We start from the raw sequence: 26,311 nt of genomic DNA on the forward strand, positions 1-26,311 counted from the left end.
TAGTGCCTTTCACATTGGGAGGATGTCCTTGGCACTAGACAGTCAGGGATTTGGTGCGAATTGGGGGTGGGTGGGGAGGGGCGGGGTTTGGCAAGGTTGTGGTGGGCCTTGAAGGCGAGGATGAGGATTTTGAACTCTATCCTCTGGGGGGATGGGGAGCCATTGGAGCTGAGCGAGGGTGGGGTTGATGGGGTCACGGAACCTAGTGCGGGAGAGGACACAACCTGCAAAGTTCTGGATGATCTGCAGTTTGTGGAGTGAAGAGTTGGGAAGGCTGACAAGCAGAGAGTTGGCGTAGTCCAGCCTAGATGTGATGAATGCATGAATGAGGGTTCCGGTGGCTTGCGGGATGAGGCAGTGGCAGAGCCGGGTGATAATAATAATAATAATAATCCTTGCATTTGATATAGCGCTTTTCACGTCGGGAGGACGTCCCAAAGCGCTTCACAGAACACACTGTAAAGTGAATTGACTGTATATTTGTGGGCAAACGCGGCAGCCAATTGCGCACAGCAGTGTCCCACAAACAGTCGTAGATTGAAAATGACCAATTTATTATTGTTTTTGGTTTTGGAGGGATTATTATTAGGCGTGTGGTGTGGCAGTAGCAGAGATGGGCGATATTGCGGAAGTGGGGGGTGGCAGAGCGGGTCATGACCCAGATGTGGGGTAGAAAGGAGAGTTGAGGGTCATACAAGATGCCAGGTTCCAGACTGGCTTACAACAACAACTAAATTACATTTGTATAGCACCTTTCACGTTGGGAGGAAGTCCCAAGGCGCTGGACAGTCAGTGTTTCGGACCTGAGCTGGGAGTTGAGATTGGGGAGGGTGGAGGGCATGGGGTAATGTCGGGTGATCGAAAGCACGGCCTAGTAAGGTGGAGTGTATATCCTTGGATGATGATGCTGCCAGTGCCTGAGGTATGGAGGCAGGTAGATGGAGTTTCGTGTCATCCATATACATGTGGAAGTTGACCCTATGTCTGCGGATGATGTCACCAAGAGGGAGCATGTACAAATTGAAGAGGCATTCAAGAGGAAGCTCGATCTTCACATTATGGAGAGGGGAATGGAAGGGTATGGGAGGGTAAATGAATGGGTAAAGACTTTTGTGGAGTATAAACACTGGCACGGACTGGTTGGCCCGAGTGGCCTGTTTCATTGTTGTACATTCTTTGTGCCCGAGCAGGCGTAAGGGCGGATGGAATGTACAAACAGAAAGTTTGTACTATTATAATTTGTTATAATAATGTTTGACTATAGTCAGTTTGAATTTGGCGAGAGATATATTCTGTTTGGCTTTATTTGGATATGTTTCAATGTTTATTCAGGTGATGCACTGTGCCTTATTGAACTGTGTATTGTTGAGAATCCTAAATTTATATCTAGTGAGCCAAAAAGGATTTGCTGCTGAACAGCCTCTCTATTCATCTATTATCTATGCCCAGGATCAATATAGAATTATGGAAATATTTGCCAAAAATTGAAGAGAGAAATTACAAATTTGGGGGGAAATTGCAGGGAGTTAGTTGGTGTTATTGATAGGGACATTTTACTGCCAACCTCCATTTTTTCACTTTATTGATAAAAACTAAACATGAAGAAACAACACATATTAGATTGTTGCAAAAAAAAGATTAATGCTTTCTTTGATAAAATCTGTGTAGCCCACTCAGTGGACACAACAACGCAGGCCCAAAGGGCCGAATGGTCAGTTCCCACCCCGCACTGCATTTGAAGGCCTGGAGATCCACCAAACACCCAAAGCCACCATGTCCTGCCTCTCTGGGCCACCACCGCACATAACCACAGAGGCACACACTCACAGACACACACAACCATAGAAACACTCACAGAAAGAGAGAGACACACACACAATCACAGATAGAGAGAGACACACACACAATCACAGATAGAGAGAGACACACACACAATCGCAGATAGAGAGAGAGACACACACACACAATCACAGATAGAGAGAGACACACACACACACACAATCGCAGATAGAGAGAGAGACACACACACACAATCACAGATAGAGAGAAACACACACACACACAATCACAGATAGAGAGAAACACACACACACACAATCGCAGATAGAGAAAGAGACACACACACACAATCACAGATAGAGAGAGACACACACACACACAATCGCAGATAGAGAGAGAGACACACACACACAATCACAGATAGAGAGAGACACACACACACACAATCGCAGATAGAGAGAGAGACACACACACACAATCACAGATAGAGAGAGACACACACAATCACAGATAGAGAGAGAGACACACACACACAATCACAGATAGAGAGACACACGCATAATCACAGATAGAGAGAGAGACACACAAACACAGATAGAGAGAGACACACACACACAATCGCAGATAGAGAGAGACACACTCACAGATAGAGAGAGAAACACACACAATCACAGATAGAGAGACACACACACAATCACAGATAGAGAGAGAGAGACACAATCACAGATAGAGAGACACACACAATCACAGATAGAGAGAGAAACACACACACAATCATAGATAGAAAGACACACACACAATCACAGATAGAGAGAGAGACACACAATCACAGATAGAGAGAGACAAACACACACAATCACAGATAGAGAGAGACACACAATCACAGATAAGAGACACACAATCACAGATAGAGAGAGACACACACACACAATCACAGATAGAGAGAGACACACACTATCACAGATAGAGAGAGAAACACACACAATCACAGATAGAGAGACACACACACAATCACAGATAGAGAGAGAAACACACACACAATCACAGATAGAGAGAGAGACACACAATCACAGATAGAGAGAGACACACACTATCACAGATAGAGAGAGACACACACACACAATCACAGATAGAGAGAGACACACACACACTATCACAGATAGAGAGAGACACACACACACAATCACAGATAGAGACCCACACACAATCACAGATAAGAGACACACAATCACAGATAGAGAGAGAAACACACACACAATCACAGATAGAGAGAGAGACACACAATCACAGATAGAGAGAGACACACACTATCACAGATAGAGAGAGACACACACACACAATCACAGATAGAGAGAGACACACACTATCACAGATAGAGAGAGACACACACACACAATCACAGATAGAGAGAGACACACACTGTCACAGATAGAGAGAGACACACACACACAATCACAGATAGAGGCACACACACAATCACAGATAAGAGACACACAATCACAGATAGAGACACACACACACAATCACAGATAGAGACACACACACAATCACAGATAGAGAGAGACACAAACACACAATCACAGATAGAGAGAGACACACACTATCACAGATAGAGAGAGAAACACACACACAATCACAGATAGAGAGACACACACACACAATCACAGATAGAGAGAGAGACACACAATCACAGATAGAGACACCCACACAATCACAGATAAGAGACACACAATCACAGATAGAGAGAGACACACACACACAATCACAGATAGAGACACACACACAATCACAGATAGAGAGAGACACACACACACAATCACAGATAGAGACACACACACTATCACAGATAGAGAGAGACACAAACACACAATCACAGATAGAGAGAGACACACACTATCACAGATAGAGAGAGAAACACACACACAATCATAGATAGAGAGACACACAATCACAGATAGAGAGAGACACACACTATCACAGATAGAGAGAGACACAGACACACAATCACAGATAGAGAGAGACACACACTATCACAGATAGAGAGAGACACACACACACAATCACAGATAGAGACACACACACACACACACAATCACAGATAGAGAGAGAGACACACACACAATCACAGATAAGAGACACACAATCACAGATAGAGAGAGACACACACAATCACAGATAGAGAGAGACACACACTATCACAGATAGAGAGAGACACAAACACACAATCACAGATAAGAGACACACAATCACAGATAGAGAGAGACACACACAATCACAGATAGAGAGAGACACAAACACACAATCGCAGATAGAGAGAGACACACACACACAATCAGAGACACACTCACAGACACAGATACACACACAGACAGAGAAAGAGACACACATACAGAAAAGTGACACATACTCACAGACACAGAGAGAGACACAGACAGAGGAAAGACACACTGACAACCTCAACAGCGGGGCCTCTGGCTGAGTGAAGCCCATTTCCCTCCCGCACTGTGAATGCACATCCGGAGCCCACAGTAGCGGCGTTGGGTAAACAACCGGGGCACCGAGCTCACTGTTTGTACAGATGTGTATCGGAGGGTGTTTTTTGTAGGGGAGGGTGTTGTCAGTAGGGAATGGGTCTGTGTGTAGGGAAGGGGTGTGTTTGTAGGGGAAGGGGGTGTTTAGGAACATAGAACTTAGGAGCAGGAGTAGGCCATTCGGCCCCTCGAGCCTGCCCTGCCATTCAATAAGATCATGGCTGATCTTCTGACCTAACTCTGATTACCTGCCCTATCCCCATATCCCCTAATCCCTCTGTTTTTTAAAAAACATCTATCAGTCTCAGCCTTGAAAATGTTCAAGGACTGAGCATCTACAGCCTTCTGGGGTAGTGAATTCCATAAATTCACTACCCTCTGAGTGAAGAAATGTTTCCTCAACTCTGTTCGAAAAGGCTGACCCTTAATCTTAAGACTGTGACCCCTGGTTATAGATTCTCCTACCAGGGGAAACAGACCCTCAGTGTCTACTCTGTCAAGCCCCATAAGAATCTTATATGTTTCTATAAGATCTTCCCTAATTCTTCTAGATTCTAGAGAATATAGGTCTAGTTTACTCAACCGATCCTCATAGGTCAACTCCCTCATCCAGGAACCAACTTAGTGAATCTACCCCCTCTAAGGCGAGTATGTCCTTTCTTAAATAAGGAGACCAAAACTGCACACAGTGTTGGTGTCTGCACACAGGCGGGTGTTTGTAGGGGAGTGGAGTGTTTGTAGGGGAGGCGGGTGTTTGTAGGGAAGGCGGGTGTTTGTAGGGAAGGCGGGTGTTTGTAGGTGAGTGGGGTGTTTGTAGGGGAGTAGGGTGTTTGTAGGGGAGGGTGGTGTTGTAGGGGAGTGGGCTGTTTGTAGGTGAGTGGGGTGTTTGTAGGGGAGTAGGGTGTTTGTAGGGGAGGCGGGTGTTTGTAGGGGAGGGTGGTGTTTGTAGGGAAGGCGGGTGTTTGTAGGGGAGGCGGGTGTTTGTAGGTGAGTGGGGTGTTTGTAGGGGAGTGGGCTGTTTGTAGGGGAGGCGGGTGTTTGTAGGGGAGGCGGGTGTTTGTAGGGGAGGCGGGTGTTTGTAGGGGAGTGGGCTGTTTGTAGGGGAGGCGGGTGTTTGTAGGGGAGTGGGCTGTTTGTAGGGGAGGCGGGTGTTTGTAGGTGAGTGGGGTGTTTGTAGGGGAGTGGGCTGTTTGTAGGGGAGGCGGGTGTTTGTAGGTGAGTGGGGTGTTTGTAGGTGAGTGGGGTGTTTGTAGGGGAGGCGGGTGTTTGTAGGTGAGTGGGGTGTTTGTAGGGAAGGTGGGTGTTTGTAGGTGAGTGGGGTGTTTGTAGGGGAGGCGGGTGTTTGTAGGTGAGTGGGGTGTTTGTAGGGAAGGTGGGTGTTTGTAGGTGAGTGGGGTGTTTGTAGGTGAGTGGGGTGTTTGTAGGGAAGGCGGTGTTTGTAGGTGAGTGGGGTGTTTGTAGGGAAGGCGGGTGTTTGTAGAGGAATGCGGTGTTTGTAGGGGAGTAGGGTGTTTGTAGAGAAAGCGGGTGTTTGTAGGGGAGTGGGCTGTTTGTAGGGGAGTGGGCTGTTTGTAGGGGAGGCGGGTGTTTGTAGGGGAGTAGGGTGTTTGTAGGGGAGGCGGGTGTTTGTAGGGGAGGCGGGTGTTTGTAGGGGAGTGGGCTGTTTGTAGGGGAGGCGGGTGTTTGTAGGGGAGTGGGCTGTTTGTAGGGAAGGCGGGTGTTTGTAGGGGAGTGGGCTGTTTGTAGGGAAGGCGGGTGTTTGTAGGGGAGTGGGGTGTTTGTAGGGGAGGCGGGTGTTTGTAGGGGAGGCGGGTGTTTGTAGGTGAGTGGGGTGTTTGTAGGGGAGGCGGGTGTTTGTAGGTGAGTGGGGTGTTTGTAGGTGAGTGGGGTGTTTGTAGGGGAGGCGGGTGTTTGTAGGGGAGGCGGGTGTTTGTAGGTGAGTGGGGTGTTTGTAGGGGAGTGGGCTGTTTGTAGGGAAGGCGGGTGTTTGTAGGGGAGTGGGGTGTTTGTAGGGGAGGCGGGTGTTTGTAGGTGAGTGGGCTGTTTGTAGGGGAGGCGGGTGTTTGTAGGTGAGTGGGGTGTTTGTAGGTGAGTGGGGTGTTTGTAGGGGAGGCGGGTGTTTGTAGGTGAGTGGGGTGTTTGTAGGGGAGGCGGGTGTTTGTAGGTGAGTGGGGTGTTTGTAGGTGAGTGGGGTGTTTGTAGGGGAGGCGGGTGTTTGTAGGGGAGGCGGGTGTTTGTAGGTGAGTGGGGTGTTTGTAGGTGAGTGGGGTGTTGTAGGGGAGGCGGGTGTTTGTAGGTGAGTGGGGTGTTTGTAGGGGAGTGGGGTGTTTGTAGGGAAGGTGGGTGTTTGTAGGGGAGTGGGCTGTTTGTAGGGGAGTGGGGTGTTTGTAGGGAAGGTGGGTGTTTGTAGGTGAGTGGGGTGTTTGTAGGGGAGGCGGGTGTTTGTAGGTGAGTGGGGTGTTTGTAGGTGAGTGGGGTGTTTGTAGGGGAGGCGGGTGTTTGTAGGGGAGGCGGGTGTTTGTAGGGGAGGCGGGTGTTTGTAGGGGAGTGGAGTGTTTGTAGAGGAGAAGGTTGTTTGTAGGGGAGTGGGGTGTTTGTAGGTGAGTGGGCTGTTTGTAGGGGAGGCGGGTGTTTGTAGGGGAGGCGGGTGTTTGTAGGTGAGTGGGGTGTTTGTAGGGAAGGCGGGTGTTTGTAGGGGAGGCGGATGTTTGTAGGGGAGGCGGGTGTTTGTAGGGGAGGCGGATGTTTGTGGGGGAGGCGGATGTTTGTAGGGGAGGCGGATGTTTGTAGGGGAGGCGGGTGTTTGTAGGGAAGGCGGGTGTTTGTAGGGGAGGCGGGTGTTTGTAGGGGAGGCGGATGTTTGTAGGGGAGGCGGGTGTTTGTAGGGGAGGCGGGTGTTTGTAGGGGAGTGGAGTGTTTGTAGAGGAGAAGGTTGTTTGTAGGGGAGTGGGTGTTTGTAGGTGAGTGGGCTGTTTGTAGGGAGGCGGGTGTTTGTAGGGGAGCGGGTGTTTGTAGGTGAGTGGGGTGTTTGTAGGGAAGGCGGGTGTTTGTAGGGGAGGCGGATGTTTGTAGGGGAGGCGGGTGTTTGTAGGGAGGCGGATGTTTGTAGGGGAGGCGGATGTTTGTAGGGGAGGGTGGTGTTTGTAGGGGAGATGGGTACCTGATTCTGCAGAAAAATTGCAGCCACACTTTTCTATTGGCTCAGCCTATGACTTCAGTCTATTTATGAACAAAGTAAGAAATTGGCAGAAAAACATACATAATACAGAATACCTTCTTGTATAAATTTGGCCCAGATCCAGTTATTCCTTACTTCAAATAAAAAACTGTTTCTGGTCTGGTTAAATAGAAAATGTAGGAGCGAACAGCATTGGTTATAATGCCATAATCGCAGATATATGCTTATCTCTGTTGGAGAAACTTTAAATTGCCAGAAAATGACCCGCAATCAGAGGGACTGTAAAATTGAAGAATAAACAGTGATGCAGTAATAAGAAAATGTAAATACAAATATTTAAAATGAGAAAGGAAAAATAAAAATTGAAGATTACCGTTGTTTGAAAACAAATCTTCAGTGTTAAGTTAAACCATGTTCCAGCAATTAAGTGCATTGTATGGTATTTTAGTCACAATAATTCTTTGCATTTTGCTTAGCCATATAACTAGAAAAGATCCAGTTCAACCCTTTCTCTATGTTAGGTTACCTCATTTTAGTTCCATGGCTGGACTAGTACATAAGATGGTTTTAAAGACTGGGCAAGGGAGGGGAAAATTGTTACAATCCAGCCGTGTTATAACAAAATATTTGAGGTCTATAAAATGAGACTGCATTATAACTGGAGTGCAAACTAAAACTAATTTCCCTGAATTGCTGCTCACCAATGGCACCAAGCCCCACTGCATCAACACAGGAAGCTGGCCAGTCAGTAGCCGCTCCTTCAGAATATTTTTGGGGTTGCTAAGAACAGGTGTCTACTATTTTACCATGTTAGACTGCTGTGATATATTATAACAGAGTTGGATTGTAATTATAATTGGTAATAATTAACATGAGTGATGATTATCACATTACATACTGCTAATTGTTTTTACATCCACTCTGGTCATGAAATAAGGATTTGTTTCTGCCCACCACATCTTAAATATTCAGTCATCCTTATCAAAATATGCATTTTATATTTACAACCAAGGAGTTTGATTTATCCACAGTAATGAAACCTGAACTATTGGTTCACCTTCCGTGTTCTGATCTTGGTCTACATTCCCTTGGTCTGGATTTTTTTTGACAATCTTCAACATAATATTAATATAGTTCAGTTTATTATTACCCATTAGGATCTTGAATACTTCAATAAGATTTCCCTCAAGCCTTCCTTTCTTTAGTGTGAACATGCCTAACTTCTATAGGCTTTCCTGATAACTCAAGTGCCTAATTCCAGCTATCACTTTTACGCAGTATACAGTACACTCTTATACTCTGCCTTACCACCTGTCTCATGAACCAGTCACTGTTCCTTCTGTGATAATTTTTGGACACCCATCCTATCCTCCTGGTTGTCCTTGCTCTGACCACTTCAGCTCTCGCAAATTGAAATTGTCATGGTTTTCACAATGCAGTTTCCTGCAGCTTCTCTTCATTTTCTCAATAGCTCTCTATCTCCTTGTTCATCTTGAGCTGGGGGTTGATAGTAGTTGCTTATTATTATTTTGTTTTCTTTTTCATTACAAATTTGCTATCATTACTATCAAGTTACTTTGATTATCTTATATAGCAATAGCAATTTGCTTTTATGTACCGCCTTTTCACATAGGGCAACATTTCAAAATGCTTTACAGAGGATGTGCTGGATACTGAGCAGGGAAGGATGGAGAAGAAGGGAGGTTTTTCAGATGTATGCTCTTAAAGACGACAGAGGGAAATTTGGCCAGATTTAGCGAGGGAGTTCAAGAGTAGAGACATTGCAGCTAAAGGCTTGGCTACCATTGCTGGGCAGTGGGGTAAAGATCTTGAAGTCAAAGAGCTCCGAGATGCTACCTTGCATGAAGGCACAATATAAATGCAACTTGTGTTGTCAATCCACTGACATTCACTGGGTGTGAGATAGGGACAAGAGTAGGCAATGTGGTGAAGACATAGTCTTGGTCAGGGAATAGATGTAAGGAAAAAAGAGAACTGAAAGTTGAAAAGAACATCAAGGTCGCACTCTGGCTCAGCAAGTTGGAGAAAGCATCCCAAAAAGTTGAGGTTATTGGAACCAGAGGCAAGGATCCTTCCCTACTCCTCCAGCCAGCTTCTTGGGTCTTTCTTTGTGAAATATTTTTTACCCTTATAATAATAATGATAATAATCCTTGCATTTGATATAGTGCTTTTCACGTCTTCTAGATGTCCCAAAGCGCTTCACAGATTATACTGTAAATTGAATTGACTGTATATTTGTGGGCGAACGCGGCAGCCAATTGCGCACAGCAATGTCCCACAAACAGTCGTAGATTGAAAATGAACAATTTATTATTGTTTCGTTTTTTTGGAGGGATCATTATTAGGTGTGTGGAGTAAGGAAACTTGCCCAAGGTTTCGCCCTCTGACTGGAATTGAACTCAGGTCTCTCACTTGCAAAGCGAGTGCTCTAACCACTGAGCTACAGGACTCCACAAACCTCAACTTGTGAGCATCTTTCACTCATCAATGTTTCTGTGATGGTAATGCCAGTGTTGTGTCTGGTTCCATGTGCATTATCTCTAACTCTGAGAGTTTATTTCTTAGCCTTTCAGCAAACACATAGTTACATTTTTTGTTACATCTTCACCTTTCATTCAGCATTCGAACATCTCCCATGGACATTTAGAGGTCTAAACTCCTTATTGTCTACTCTAATATGCTTCCACTCCCTCCAAATCCTGTTTAAATGTAACCTTACATATTCCAACCCTATAATACAACGACCCTATATAATCCTTCTTTAGTTTGTCAAACCTTGTGTCTATTATGTTATTTGTCATAACTTGTCTTACCCACACCTGAATTAACTCTGTTTCTCTCATTTGCTTATGGGATACTCCTTACTGTACTGTCAGAAAGCTATAGTCTTATTAATGTACAACACTCACCATTTAGTCTCTTATAACAATGGTTTGTCCAGCTGCCACCTACCCTTCAAATGGTTGCAGTTTCCTTCCCAGATTGTATCTCATATTTTACAGCTTTTACTCCACTAAGGGAATCAGTCTCTTCTATACAACAATTTATTTCTTCAAAACCTTCAATGGCCTTTCAACACTGGAACCAATATGTTCCCTAATTACATCATTTGCTTCACTTACCTTCCCCTCTTTATGTTGGGGTCTCAGTTTCTTCTCTGTTACCATGTCTTCATCCCCAAAGGAATACAGTAATTTGTACCGTTTAGATTTCTCCACAATAGACTCATCTATGTATATATTTGCCTTCACTGTTGTAAACAGCTTCATAAGCTGTATTTTGCCTGCTTTCACGATTATTGCTATGATTGCACTGTTTTTTTTGTCATATCCTCCAAAATGAAAAGATGAAAGCTTGCTACTTTTAGTCTCCCAATAGTGGAGTGAGTGAGCAAGTATTTGTAATGCTGTGGGCATTGGAGTACAACTCTTTTCATCTAAAGTGGGTTAAGTGCGCCTATGATCCATTAATGAAAGCCACTTCTTTGTATCTTTGATTTCAGTCATAAGCAGCTAGCTGGAAGCTGCTTGTGGTTGGGCAGATCATAAGTTAATTGTTTGGCAGTCTTGGCCTCTTACCCTAAAGGAAAAAGATCAGTGGGAGGTAGCTTATGTGACATTGCTAACTGACATTTTTATTTAAAATAAGTCTTAAACCAGTTGTGCTAACTCACAGCCTTAAGGCTGCACAGTTTGAGAGACAACAGGGAAAAGACTAGTCATTCTTCATGTTTTGTGATCAGGCTTAAAATTGTTTTTGTAAATGTGTCAAAAGTGTAAGTTTTATTTATGCTTAAAAAACACACACAAAAGATTTTTTTTAGAAAAAGAATTGAAGCACATAGAGTGCCAACTCAATTTTAATTATTGTTTAGAGAGGTTTCCCCATTATTTTAATTAGTGGTTAAGAGAAGAATGGGGCTTCTCCCGTTTTCATGGTCAACAATCTTCCAGATAAATTATTCAGAATTATAAATTATACATTATACCTTGTGTTCAAAATAGCTGCCACATTTTCCTACAAAAATGGTTACACATTACTTCACACCAATCACTTTAAAGCTTTGAGAAGTTTTGATGTTTAATGCACTATAAAAAATATAAATTGGTTCTTACAAGTTCTCACAAAATCACCTGAATGGTCTGAATGAAGAAGACCCTTTGACTTATTCGATCTCATCCCTTCAGAACACCTTCCCCCATCATGGCTTCAATCTGCTTTTTAAATGAGTGCAGTATCCTGGCTGCTAGCTCCTCTCATGGCAACCAGTTTCAGTCATTGAATACCCTCTGCATAAAGAAAAACCTCTTGAAATTGCCCTTTACATCTCTAAACATACATGCTCTTGTTCTACTGCCTTGATACATGCTAAAATATTCATCTTGGATTTACGAATCTAATGTAATTCACTGTAAAAGATGGGTGACTTATCTGTACTGCATAGGCTGGCCAATTCACTTGGTATTTTGAGCGAAGAATATTAATCAGTATTCCCGGAAAGCTCCCTGCTCTTCTTCAAAATCATGCCTTGAAATCTTTAACCTCTACCGAAGCACAAGGATAGGCAAATGCAGGCCTGATTCAACATCTCATTTGAAGGGTGATATTTTGAACCTGCAGCACTCTTTCAGTACTGATCTGGAATGTCAGGCTGGACTATATTGTTAAGTCCTCACAAACCTACAACAACAATTTGTACAGCTCCCTTCACATAGGGTAATGTATTGAAATGCTTTGCAAGGACAAGTTGGATGGTGAGCAAGAAATGGGTGGGGGGGGGGGGGGGGAATGGGAGGTTACTATAGACGAGGTTGAAGAGGTAGGTTTTAAGGCAGAATTTATAAATAGATAGTGGGCTAGACAGAAGGAGGGAGTTTGAGAGGTTAGGGCTATAGGATCTGAAGTCTCTGCCAATGATGTGTAGTTTCCTGACCTAGAGATGAGTCTGTAACCAATTGTTAGTGAATATATTTGCAAGCAACTATTTGTACCACTTCAATACTGAGATAATGCGTTACAATTACAAAATGCAAAGTACCATTTCTATCATCTTCAGCAAGGGTAAAAGTTACACCATTCAGTATTCTAAATAATTTAGCCATTATCAGGCTCATGTATTGCAAAGACCTCAGTGGTAGCACAGTGTAGATATTGTGAATGACAGCTTGTTGAAGTACAGGGAAATTCAAATCCTGCTCTTGGGAAATGCCAGTCCTGCTTCAGCCCTTTAAGACATCTGTCCGCAACAAACAGAGGTGCACCCAAACTGCCCAGGCTACTCTGCTGAAGCAATGCTGCCAATTTTTTTCAAGGTTACTGATGCAGCAATTTTCAAAATCAGTTATTAGCTATTAAGTTTTACTTATACACTGTAGCATTTAAGCCTGCATTATCCCATAAATGCATGTTTTAAAATTTTACTTTTAAAATTCGAGTGTACTCATCAACAATAATTCAAATTTGGCTAGTATTGTTTAAAAATAATTAGCACAAAGTTGCAGTTCTGACTGATAAATATGGTTTGTAAATGTTATCGTTGTCTCAACTATATATTGCTCTTTCAAACAAACTGATTTGTTAAGTAGCACAGATGAAACAAAGTCTTTTAACGTTCATCGCTGGCTCCGACTGAACTAGCACTGTTAGTTTTGCTCAATCCACAGCTTTCTTTCAAACCTTATCTCTGCTTTGTAACCAAGATTACCTTACTCGCCTCCACCCATACGCAATCCCAATCTGCCAAAACCCTCATCCACACCTTATACTTCTCTACACTATACTTCTCAAATGCTCTCCTTGCTGGATTCCCTACCTCAATTTTCCATAAGCTCCAACTTATCTAAAACTACGCAGACTTACCTAAAACCTCCACACTACACTTTACCACCATTCTCGCCAGGCTCCACTAATTTCTCTATTAGATTGACCTCCAAGATCCTAGCTCTGATCTTCAAATCTCTCCACAACCTTGCCCCACTCTATTTCTGCAATTTTCTCCAGTCCCATTCTCTCTATTCTGCAAGCCTGAGCCTGCTGGATGCCCCTCCGCCCCACCATTGGTGACTGAGTTCACAGCCACTATGCCTCTCCCACAAGTCCCTGTGTCTTGCACCCTCCCACCTTGCAAGCACAATGAACCAACCCCATTATTAGCAAATTTGCAGTATAGCGGCGCTGCACTGTATAAGTGCGAGTTGTTGTTAGAGCCTTTGTGTTATGGCAGTGAGAAAGCAGCCAGTTTTCTATTCTGATTCACCATAATGTGTATTTTCTGGCTGACATTTGGAATCGTGAAGCAGAATGAGTGCCCGACATGATCCAATGTCTGTAACACAAGGAGTTGAATTATGCTGTGCTATCTCACATATGGTCCTTGAAGGGCATTGCCTTTAGTCTAAAAAAACTTAAGTAGAGAAACCTGGAAGATAATTTTAAAAAATGATTTGGAAAAATAGGGAGATGAAAGACTCCTTTCTCTGCAGAAAATATGTTTTCTGCAACTCAAGTGGCACAAGGTGCTGCTTTTATTTAATGCTATTAGGACTTTGTGTTGGAACAGGTTTAGAAACCCCAATCACATCTCAGACTTTATACAGTATCTGCACTGTTCAATCTGCTTTTTTAATCATCTTTGGATGTGGGCAACCCTGGGCAGGGCTAGCTTTTATTGTTCACTCACCCCTGGTTTCCCTGAGAAGGTGGCAATTGGCCTCTTTGCAGTCCTTGTGATGAGTCTTCCCACAACAGTGTGATTAAACCAGTGACGATGAAGAAGTGGTTTTTGTCCCAAGTCCAGATTGTAAGTGACTAAGAAAGGAACACTTAGAGGTGATGGTAGCATCTAGAAGTGATATGGAAACAAGGGAAGAACTGCAAGACGTAAATGAAGGTATTTTATGAAATTATTGACTTGCTTTTCTGTGTTTTATATCTTTTTTAAAAAATCTATCTTTCCTAATGTAGGTAGTGAATATGATGAAGAAGAGGTGGACTACGAAGAATCAGATAGTGATGAGTCTTGGACCACAGAAAGTGCAATTAGTTCAGAAGCTATTCTGAGCTCAATGTGCATGAATGGAGGAGAAGAAAAACCTTTTGCCTGTCCTGTTCCTGGATGTAAAAAGAGATATAAGGTATGCTGCATGGTTAAAAAACTTTTTGCACAAAGATAAGCTACTGAATTGGGATCTGCAAAATGTCAATAATTCAGTATCAATGTATAATATATCGGGATAGAAAATAATATCTCGGGATATAGTATACAGTTTGGGACACGACATATCAAGCAACTGCCAGGATGGTGGAAGGCGAACTAAGTGGACCTTGATCTTCTTTCGCCAAGCAAATTCTTATGTTCATATGTACTAGAAACTTGTTAATAAGCTTGATTAATTTTATTTAAACTTATAATTCCTTTGTGATCAAGTCTACCCACATATTCAACAACAACAATAACACCTTGCATTTACATAGTGCACTTCACACAGGCAGGGTGTCTATATGTATTCTACACAACCAGACACATCTATTCAGAAGCACGGATTGCGATGCAATCTGTTGCAACTCTTTTTTAAGTTGCAGTGAAAGACTATTTTGGAAAAAAATCATTGCCCTTTTTGCCCTGGTCTCTCTGGACCAGGATCAAGGCCAGTTGTTGGCAGGCAGCCAGTAAACTACTCCTTAGCCTCTACTACTGCTATCTAAACAGCTGGCTATGAGGCCCATGGTTTCTGTGATTTTCCTTTCTGCCTGCTTCTCTATTCTCACCCTGTGGTGGGGCAGAGCTTAGAGGAATGAATCATATTGCACTACTGTACCAAACATTGCTGATCGCAGCGTGCTACCCCTCCACACTGGCCAATTAATGGATATAAAACATTCATGGATACTGAAATATCCAGTTTTGTATTTTTCATTTCCTTGAAGAAGTGGATTTGACAGCATGTTGAGTCACACCATTGCAGTATAAAAGCAGAACAATCAACTCTTTAATAATACTAAAACTCTTAGCACCCGCTATCACAGCTCTGCTTATTTGCACATGTGCACACCTCTCCTCAGCCCTTACTAATCCGATTGAGGAGCAGGAAATATAAATCAGCATTCCCTCCCCAGTTTACTCCACTGCCGGAATTCATACCACTTCACTTCAATGTAAACTGACACTAATGACAGTTTTACACTTGTTACACCTATTGTCAATCTAGAAAACAATGTGATAATTATAGAAAACATTGCATTACATGAGACTTTTCTTTGCACGGACATTCTAGGCAGTTCTCCAGCAACCATAGTAAAACAAATGTAAAATTGTAGCAGATGGAATAAAACATAGTAAGCTTTTTAACCTTATTAGTGTTGTATGTGTTCTGAGAATCCTTAACATGAGGTAAAACAAATCTATGATGATGATGGCTATTTTACAATCCGACTGAATGTACAGTAGGGTTGAAGTTGAAGAAGTACTGAGGGCAGGAGCATTGTAAAGGCACAATACTTGGTTCAAGAAGCAAACAATCCATGGTGATTGTACAGAAAGATGATTTCCCTTGAGATTACTGAAGCAGTGAGGAGAGCAGCTCTTCTTACAAAAAAAATCCCAGTAATTTGCTGCATCCTGTCTGTGCTTTTGTTTGATGGCCAGTCTTTTCTTAATTGCCCCTAGAACTAAATCATTCCTGGTCTGCTCTTGGAATCTCTCTGCCTTCATCTGAAATTCAGGAGGGCTGTCTCAGTGCTGTCTCGCACACCATTAGTGCGTGAGCAGCCAGACTGGGACGAATTAATGATCCGTGGTGGGCCTGATGACATGGATACAGGCACAAGAATAAGCACTGCCCGCCTCTGTCTATAGATTAGGATAAGGCAATCGAACAGAATGTCAGGTCTTGAACTAGCGGATAGGACAAAGCTGATTTTTGAAATTATGAGAGAGCATACCGTAAAACTTCAACTGTGTTTGTATTTCATTGCTTAAAATCCAATTGTGTATTTTAAAATAAAATGTGGCGTGTTCTGTCAGTGTTAGAGAACATATGCGTAGCTTTTTTTTGAACAAAGTAACAGGCCTTTCATACAAAACGCATTGTAAGTTGATCTTTATTACAGACAGTGGGCATTTGCCATGAGTGAAGTAACAGTATTTAAATTACAAAGTAATATTTATTTAAATCAACCAAGGTGTTAGCAGTAATAAAGGGAACATCTGAGAGCTGAGCTCATACTCTAAATGCACAGAAACTGATTTTGTGTATTTGTTATTAGACCATTGTGAAATGGAGGAGTTTGATAACATAAAAAATTGAGCAGTTTTTATTATCCCACCACTGGATAATGTAACTGTTCATAACGTACTCCCAGTCGCCAGTTATGTTCTATATTTACATGAGCGAGTTATTTTTTAGCAATTGACTAGCTTACTATTGTATACTAGTTCAGCTCTGAGTCATGTTGGATTCCTAGCTTACTGCCAGAGTTTTGCTGTTTAAGTACCGATCATGTAGCCAGTACGGGACAGGACAAATAAAACTGATGAAAACCCTGCTTGGTATCATAATCACATTACCAGTAGGGCCACTGTTGTAGGGAATATTTACAATATTGCAAACATTTTTTCAAATAAATAATTGCTATAAATACATGATTACATATTCTAATAAATACAATAAATATGTTAACCAATGGATAGTCAGTGTATTAAAACGTCTAAAACAAGAATGACTGCTAAATATATTCTGACTGATATTATTTCAGAAAACAATTATCTTAAAGTACAAATTTGGTATTGCAGTTGGAGCCTCCCGTGCATACTCAAATAATGTAAGGAAAGGCACATGAAAATGAATCTGCTATGATGTCTTGACCACAATGGTATTTTATAGTCCCCTGTCACAAGGATTCTTTTTTAATAACCTTCTGGTCAAAAGACAATTATTTAGCTTGGACCGTTAGGAAACGTCTTAAGATCAATATGCTCATGATCCCAGGATAGCTTGAACAACTCTGTGATAGGTCAAAATGGGGTTCCTGCATGTTCGTATGAGGTATAGAATGCTGGTTTGTCCTGCAGTTCTTCACACAATAAGTTTGCTCTCTTTTCTCTGCTGTCAAGTTGAGGTTAGATTTCCCACAGGAAAGGAAAGAAAGTGTGAGACTAAGATTCAGAATCACTCTTGGGCATCTTCTACACAATGGCACAGGCTCCAGAGCCCAGAGCAGGCCATCAAACTACATATTTGGTGGGAAATCCAAGAGCAACTTTAAAAAGTTATCTCCCTGATGGTTTGGTTACTAAAGGCACTGCCAAGTAGGAAACTGAGTCAGATAGAGAAATGAGGACTAATTATTTGTTCTAATTTATCTTTGCATTGGTATATGGCTCCCTGCTCCTTGTCCTCAGCTTCCTCTTGTTAGCGTGTATTTCCACCATTCTAGCCACCCTGTGGTAACCCACCCAAAGAGCCCTTGTTCATGTAAGAGTCTTGTGCAGTGAGTGTTGGCCCACCACTTGACTGTAGAGGGTGCCACAGCTAAACCTGACCTCTTTCTACCCAGCTACATGCATTACTGTAGACAGTACTGAAGATGGATGAGAACCAGGAATACCGTCTGGTTTTATCCTCCCTAGTCCTAGAAAGACTGGAGCAAATTTAGCCTCCCTCCCAGGTAGCCCAGGCTGAGGCCAGCAAACTCAGCACATACAGGTATTTGAACCATCGGGCTCCCAATCTGTAAACTGCAGCTCTATCCACTATACCACTGGGACTTCCCTCGACAGTTTTCTGACTGTCCATTGCTTTTATGGGAGATTGGTATATGTCAGATACTGAGCTTCATAGATGGAGTAAATCTGTATGATGGCAGTTCGCCAATTACTTGACATCAGCTTTGGGTTCAGAGTAGCACAGCAAACAAATCAAATGAATCTGAATAGCTTGATTGTTGCTGGGAAGCTTCAGACCACTGCTATTTACCTTCTGCGTCAAAAGGCTATTCCTTGAATGTCTTGACCAAGCTACTAATCCTGTAACAAGGGGTGACTGGAATGAAGGCCCTAATGATCCTGTCCACCAGGAGAAACTGGATCTGCGCTCAGTGTAGTTCATTGCGCTCAGCATCTCAAAAGCTCTACTTGCCCCACCAGGGCCGGGATGAAAGCAAAAATAGCAACAACTTGCATTTATATAGCGCCCTTCGTGTAGGGTAGAGTCTCAGAGCTTTTCAGCACCTCTGACATAAACAGTGTTTCTCCATGGAATCCCCTATAGAATACACACGCAACCATTGAGATTTTGGGCTGCAAAGCTATTTGCAAGAGGAATAGGAGGTTGGATTCCCTGGATTAATGCTGTTTGAAATATAGATATGTTTGTCAATTAATGAGCAGTGGTTACCCCACTAAAATGTATTTAGATGCCATTGCGGGTTCTCACAAGAAAGAAGACTGGTGAAATTGGCTAGTGGTTTGAAGTGATACAACACAATTTGAAGGAGCCGGCAGGCTCTCTGCTGCATATGTTTGATTTTCGAAAAGTAAATTTCGGGATCCATCACTCCTATAAGCAAACTCGAATTATAACAAAACTTAAAGGGGCTCTAATGTAAATGTATCTTGCAATATACAAAGTAGTATTGTCACTGTGCTTATATGAAAAAATGCAGTTTAATCTTGTACCAATGTGCTTAAATTGCTCCTATTACTTCACCAAGTACTTCAGTGTTATAGTTTGAATGCTCTAAAATACTTGTTTTACAGCTCACACTGCACTCAGCCACTTCTCCATTAACTTGCTAAAGCAAACTGGGAAATGACCCTGGTAACTTCGGCAAGTATTTTTATTCTTGCATGTTGGAGCTAAGATCCTACACAATAAAACTGTGCAAAAGCTGAGTAACATTGTCAGTGAATTACCGTTCAATTTGTAGTCCTTTGGAATGGACAGAGAGATCTAATTTCACTTTTTTATTTTTGGTTTCTGTTTGAATTTGCTGAGTTTACTGCTTTTCAGTTAAGGCTGTTTCGGAGGTATGGCTGGAATGCCTGATCCTTTATCAGAGAAGGATTGGTTTCATTTACTTTTACTTTGAGTCTGATGTTTCATTGGCTTGAGATGTGGAAGAACCCTTTATCTGACACTGACTCTAAGATTATAGGTTGGTTAATAGCATTTCATGTCATGCTGTCTGAGAGTTCACATTAGATGAAATCCTTGATCTTAATCTGGAAGGTAATAAAATCCTGCTGCTTGGAATGTTTAGATGTTATTTCAAATAAGACAACTGCTCCCTCAAAGCAAACGTGACCTGAAAGAGAAAAACATGTGAAACAATAAATTATAATTATTAATGTGCATTTAATGTAGCATTTACAAACTGTTCTACGAATGGAAATTAATTTCTTATTAAAGCACCATTGCATCCTTCTCATCGACAACAAGGACCTATTATTTTCTCTCCTTAATGCTGCAATAAGTCCATGGAACCAGGTGTGGAATTCAAGTAGAGCTGCTGATACCTTGGCAGAACTTAGAAGACTGGTGGTGCGAAACCAGCAGCTGAGACTTTAGTGCATACAAAGAATGATGGAGAAGCTGTGACCACCTCCATGGGCTCAGTACAATTAATAGTGTCTGTGATGAACCAGACTCCTTTGATCACTGTGATCAAAGACTTTCTATGTGTAATAGTTATGAAATTACACTTGTTTTAAAGTGCCCGAGTTAGCATTAGTACACTTAGAAAGACTGGACTTGTATGGTGGTGTATAAATTATTGCTTTCTTCATCCTCACCCCTCTAAATTAGTGAGGCTGTATCGAAGGATTCTTTATTGTTTAACAGCTCAAATTTTACAAAATTGGGTCTAGGTTTAAATCTTAACACAAAGAAATGGACCGAATAGCCTCCTGTTGTGTCCTGTTGTCTCCTGTTGTGTCGTACATTTCTGTGACTCTTAACAGAATTTATCTAATTTGTGAAAAGAACACCTAAGTAATCATAACCTTGAGAAGGTTAATTGTACTGACTGAATTATGTAGCTATGGACAATTAGAATGATCTGCCCCGGAAATGTGTCACTAACCCAATCCACAAATATGTGCAAACGGTCTTTTCTACAGTGTTTTTAGTTTGTGCTTTACATAGAAAGCATTTAAGTGTGTAGATTGCCAACTCAGGGTAACTTCAATTCTGGAGCTTTTATTATTTGGTAAAATAATAAAAAGCATTTGATTCCTGTGGTGGGTATTAAAACGGTAGGGTAATAAATTATGGTAATCCAAGAATACCTCTGGATGACTAAAATGACAATTGGTATATAAAGTGGACAAGCTGTGCATCTTTACACTAAATTCCTGATGCACAAACAATTGGTTTCCTGATCTGTTTCTGCAAACATTTAATAGTTTGGGGCAAACCTAATTTTGGCAGCCAGCAAAAGCTTTCTGAATAAGGGTTAATGGGTTGAAGATTAAAAGTCTAGGTAAGATTTGTGTTTGTTTGTAAGAGCTGGCAGTGTACCCTGTGTGAGCGTATCATCCCGACCTGAGCACTAGAGAGAACTGTTTAAAGTGTTTATTGCAGTGTCAAAAGCAAATAATTTCTATAGAAGTCACTGCTTCATGTAAACTTTCAACACAAAGCGGATTAGCTTTTGTATGTCACAATTTACTTTCAGCAGAGAAATGTAGTTTATACCTGTACTAAATCTTATTTTCTTTTAATTCCAAGATCGATGAGAAGGGTTTTTTGAATGATATATTACTTCACTTGATTAACCTTGTGCAATACTTCTGGTGTAGTGTGTGAGAAATGAATTTTATGAACTTCCATTGTTGTTCATTTTGCTTCGGGTAAAGCTTATTTGTGAATCTCATTTCTTGTAAAATTCTGAGCAGAAACTATTTTCAAAAAACGGACGAATTAAATACATTTTTGAAATACAGGTAAACTCACATAAGGCGCCTGGTTATAAATCGTAATCTTTCTAAATCTTATAATCACCTAAGTCGTACATACAATCGAGTCCTATTCAGTTTCCTACCAAAAAAAACTTAAGTATCTTTGCACTAGTTTTATTTTACAAGTTGGAATAATGACTTAAGTTGTAACGGTTTCTTGGTCCCTAATAATCCTAAATCGTAATGCACATCATCTGCTAACTGGTATCGCCGCGACCACACTTACCGGCTGCATTGATGAAGTACAGCATGTGCAGTGCAGCGTTTGAAACACTAAAGCACAGGAAACAAGGTCATGACCCGTCATCATGGCGCTGTCCATTGTAAAGGCCCAAAGATGGCTCGAGGTGCTTACTTATTCTTTGCTTAAGAATGTCAAGTGGACATTTATGTAATACAGGTAATGTAGTAATTTAACAAAGAGGTGCTGGTTCTGAAAGCACTGACGTGGTGTCACAAAAGACAAACTTATACATAATTTTGTGTAAGTCATATTAAGTCGACTGATACGACTTATGTGAGTTTACCCATATCTTATACTTGGCATAAATTGCATTAAATGTTATGGTCCCGACTGATATGTCTTATGCAAGATTTCCTGTAATTCCTTTTTATTTTACAGTTGCATGAAAATTAACTAGAAATTGCGTAGGTGGCTGAAGGAGACTGTAAGGAACAGCAGCATATTGTAGTCATCATAGTCATCAAGGGAATTTCACGTGTCTGTATTCCAGTGCATCAGCAAAAGTACTTTCATTTGCGACGGTACTAGAATTATGCGTATCATGTAAATGACCTTTGAAAAATTCTATTGTTTAATTCAAGCTGTGCTTCTGCATTTATTCTGGTGAACTATAATCCATTCCTTTTTTTTGTTTCTTTAACAGAATGTAAATGGCATAAAATACCATGCAAAGAATGGCCATCGGACTCAGATACGTGTCCGCAAGCCATTTAAGTGCCGCTGTGGAAAGAGCTACAAGACTGCACAGGGGCTGCGGCACCACACAATCAATTTCCACCCACCGGTGTCTGCTGATATTATCAAGAAAATGCAGCAGTAAATAAAATCTGTGTGCATGCGTGTGTGTGTGCGTGAGCGCGCGTGTATGTATGTGTGCGTGCGTGAATTTGTGTATATAATATATATATTACTTTATATATGTTATATATAGTATAAATGTATGTATATATGTTTGCTGGTTGGACTATAACAACTATCCAAAGCATCACCAGCAATTGCTGACTGAAATATCCACTTATTTTATGGGATGAATTCAGCAATCTTTGAAACACTAGTAATTTGAGCCCTTTTAATGCATGCTTAAAATAGTATTTTTAGGAATGATGTATCTTTGGCAAACAGAGTACATGCTTTTTTCCACCTGCACATCCGTTCATAGTACCTATATCCATTTTATTATCCATAAGGTGCTAAAAGTAAAGCTGTTTTGAAACTATTTCCTCAAAGATGAATTACTACCGATGTTCCATTGAAGTATCTATCTGCAGTGAATAAGTTGAATTTTTTTTAAAGCTGATATAAATTGACTTTGCTGTTTGTTTTAAATTGTAATTGTATTGCCTTGTTTTACCACCCTGAAGCTGAATGGTCATGTGGGTCCTCAGAGCTGTAAAGCATAAGTACACGGACGACAAAAATGCAGCATCTGTAACACATTCAAACCTAAGTGCGTGGTGCAGACATCTCCGCAGCATTTACTCACACCTAGCAATAACGGTAAGAGTTAATGTGGAGTAATTCCAGGAATGTTTAGCACAGTAAAGGTACGTTAGTATGAGTAATGAGTTAACACATATCCACTGCATGTAAACCTACAAACTTATAAACTATTATAAATTTATTAATAAAAACAGAGAGTAAAAGTGCAGGGGATTTGCACAATACATTTAAAAAATATATATATATACTATTTGCTCCCCCTCCATGAGATGTTTTCCTTTTGGCAATTTGCTGCAACATTTTAAATGATGAATTTTCTTGTGCACCTCTTTGAACATTGTTCTGATATGTGGAACTGAACTCTTCTTCATCACAGCTGATGAGGTTTATAAGCACTTTGTAGTTACCTTTTGGAAGTAGAGTTAAATGTTTGTGTGTTGCCAATATCTGCCGCTGCTTCACCCAAATGTGTTGTGGCTGCAAGGACAATGTATGTTGCTAAGGAGGTCGTTGTTAAGGGAATTTTGTAATGTTACACCTACTCATGGTTACCGTATTTTTTGTGAATTTCTCTTGTATTAATAAGCTCTTCAATGCCTTGTTACTGAAACTCACTGCATTCCATTTGTAATTGTTTAGCTTTCCACATGGTATCACTCTGCTGCATATGAACAATGTATGCCTTTCTAGCCTTACAGATGGTAAAGTGTTTTACTTGTACAGCAAGGATAAATTTGGTCATTTCCAATCTTGTTGGCGTATTAGTCAGAGACTGTAATAGACTGTACACTTCTGGTACCGCTCCATAAAGAGAAAATGGAAACAGTGTTCTGGATAAGTCTAAACACTCATAAACATGTCATCACTGCATGTAAATTCTTGATAAATAAGTACTAAAATGACATTTTACAAGTATTTACTTCTACCTTGTGGCAGTATTATGAAACGTATATGGATGGGGTTACTTTGTGTGTATAGCAAATTGTATCGTCAAGTGTTTGTAAAGTGCTCTCTAAATTATATTTTTCATATGTTCTATTGTGGGGATTGTTACTTCAATGAAAGTAAAATTGAGGTGTGAAAAACTGAAGATGACCAGATAAATCACACACAAAGCTGCTTTATCAATGTAAGGAAGTCACAAAATAAATAATTAAAAAATATTGCCTCCGACTCTGCTTCACCAAAATACAGTAAGAATTGCAAAGTTACAATGCTACCATCAAGGACATACTTCCAGCATATGCACCTAGCATGTTTCTCTAATTATGCAACAGATTTAAGTTCTCTCTGTGCAGGAGAAAGTGCATTCTAAGCGTCTGTATCCATTAAAGACCCACCTAGTAAGTTATTGGAAATCTGCATAACATACATTCATTACTAAGCTGCATTGGGAGAGTCCTTGGGCATGTTAGATGCTCATTATGCCCGTCGCCTAGAAAGACTAAAATGGAAAGGATGGGGAAGAATAATAAAAGAGAAGGGATGAAATAATGTGGTGTCAAGTTTTGTATAGTTATTTTGGTATCCATTTTATACAATGAATTAATGTATCATATATTAATATATGTATGAAATCTGACTAAACCCTTGCATAAATTCATAAGACTACTTTGCAGGAAACCAAGAACGAAACTCAAATTTTAATTAATAAACGCTGAGCTGAATACAGCTTTTAGTATTTCAAACACATTCCTTTCAGTAAAGGAATACAAGTTTTAACTGCAGAAAGTTTATTCTGCTTTTTGCATATTATTCCACTTATTAAAAAAAATACATTTTGTATTTAGAGCACAACCTTTCAGTCCAGTGTGATTATTGTTTCCTTTGTAAAACTGATATAGAAAGAAAGTGGAGAGGAACCAATTTTAATTAAGTTTACCTTTTACCTCATTCAAATGATTTGTGCTTGTGGACTTGCAAGAAATTGTGCTTAACTTTGTCTAAAACTTTGAAATCTCAAAACAGAAACTACTTTAATAGATTTTATTTTTTAACAAACAGCATTATCCATTATCCCTTTTCTACCCCAAAATTAAACTATCTTAACAATTTATTAGTTACCCAATGCTCTGTCTTCAAATGTGCTGTGATATTAACCCATATTAACCTGAAAGTATCCAATTCAGTTGCAGGGCTGAGGTTACAGATTGAAGCTTCAGGGGCAATCAAATGACTTCTTTGATCATGCACTCGGGAGAAATTGACCTCTAGTTGTTATTAAGTGGCACAGCAGGGAGTGAGTGTGGGGGGGATGTTGGTGAAGAGGTGTGGTGGTATTGGTTGAGATGGTGGAATAATCTGTCCAAGTTCGGATTTGGACAATGGTTTGTGGAACCTTTCCCCAAGAGTTCACTAACTTCAGGGGAGGAGGTTAAGGGGAAAATGTTGGAAGGAAGAACAGTTTATGTTGACTATCTGTTTTGTTGTGACCAGTGTAGGGTTGCTAAGAAACTGCCTCAGCTTGAGTCACCTCTTTCAGATGGAGGAATACTCCAGGAGCATATATTAACAAGCCTCACCTCATACTCCAAAGTACAGGATCAGGTAGAGTTTCTTACTTGTTCTTATATCAGTGGCTCTAAGCATTGTTTAGGAAATTACTTAATGAATGCTAGTAAGTCACAAGGCTGGATCCCTAGACTTGTTGAAACTCTGAGCTTGGCAAACTTGACCTTGAATGCCACAGTTAAGATAGTCTCTTATCACCAGACTCCTTCAATTCAGCTCAGGTCACGAGAGAGCAATGGGGAATGCATTTTCCCCTTCTGAGTTCAGGGACACTGACATCAAATATAGCCCTCCTTCCCCTTGCACCTGATCAGCTAACTACACCGACCCGAGAGAGCCACTAACAGTCAGCAAGGAAAGAAAAACATTTTGGGAATTTATACTTGGGAACACAATGTGAAAGGCTGGAATCTCATCACAGGGCATTACTCCTGGAATGTTCTTAATCAAGAATTTAGATTTCGTCTGATTGTAATTAATATGTTTTTTTATTAGACTTCAGGGCACTCTACAGGTTTCTAGGAAATATTGAATATTCAAATTTAGAAACTCGTGTGCTGTGAACTGTTAGGATTCACATTGTGGCAGGTTGAGCTTTGGCGTGTAATATGATCTGTACTCCTTTTAGCCATTGATTGAAATGAATAA

The 26,311-nt window shown here is 41.0% G+C and overlaps 1 protein-coding gene across 1 annotated transcript in view; it reads left to right on the plus strand.

The window, feature by feature from the left end:
- Positions 1 to 22,558, plus strand: part of jazf1b (JAZF zinc finger 1b) — a 138,841-nt gene extending 116,283 nt beyond the window's left edge. Inside the window, exons 4-5 of the mRNA XM_042331821.1 lie at positions 14,475 to 14,644; positions 22,356 to 22,558. Coding sequence (XP_042187755.1) covers positions 14,475 to 14,644; positions 22,356 to 22,532 — 347 coding nt within the window. The 3' untranslated portion in view covers positions 22,533 to 22,558. The remainder of the gene's footprint in view (positions 1 to 14,474; positions 14,645 to 22,355) is intronic.
- The last annotated feature ends 3,753 nt before the right edge of the window (positions 22,559 to 26,311 follow it).

The sequence above is a fragment of the Callorhinchus milii genome, unplaced genomic scaffold, assembly GCF_018977255.1.
Source record: "Callorhinchus milii isolate IMCB2004 unplaced genomic scaffold, IMCB_Cmil_1.0 Scaffold2, whole genome shotgun sequence".
In the NCBI taxonomy this organism is placed as follows: domain Eukaryota; kingdom Metazoa; phylum Chordata; class Chondrichthyes; order Chimaeriformes; family Callorhinchidae; genus Callorhinchus; species Callorhinchus milii.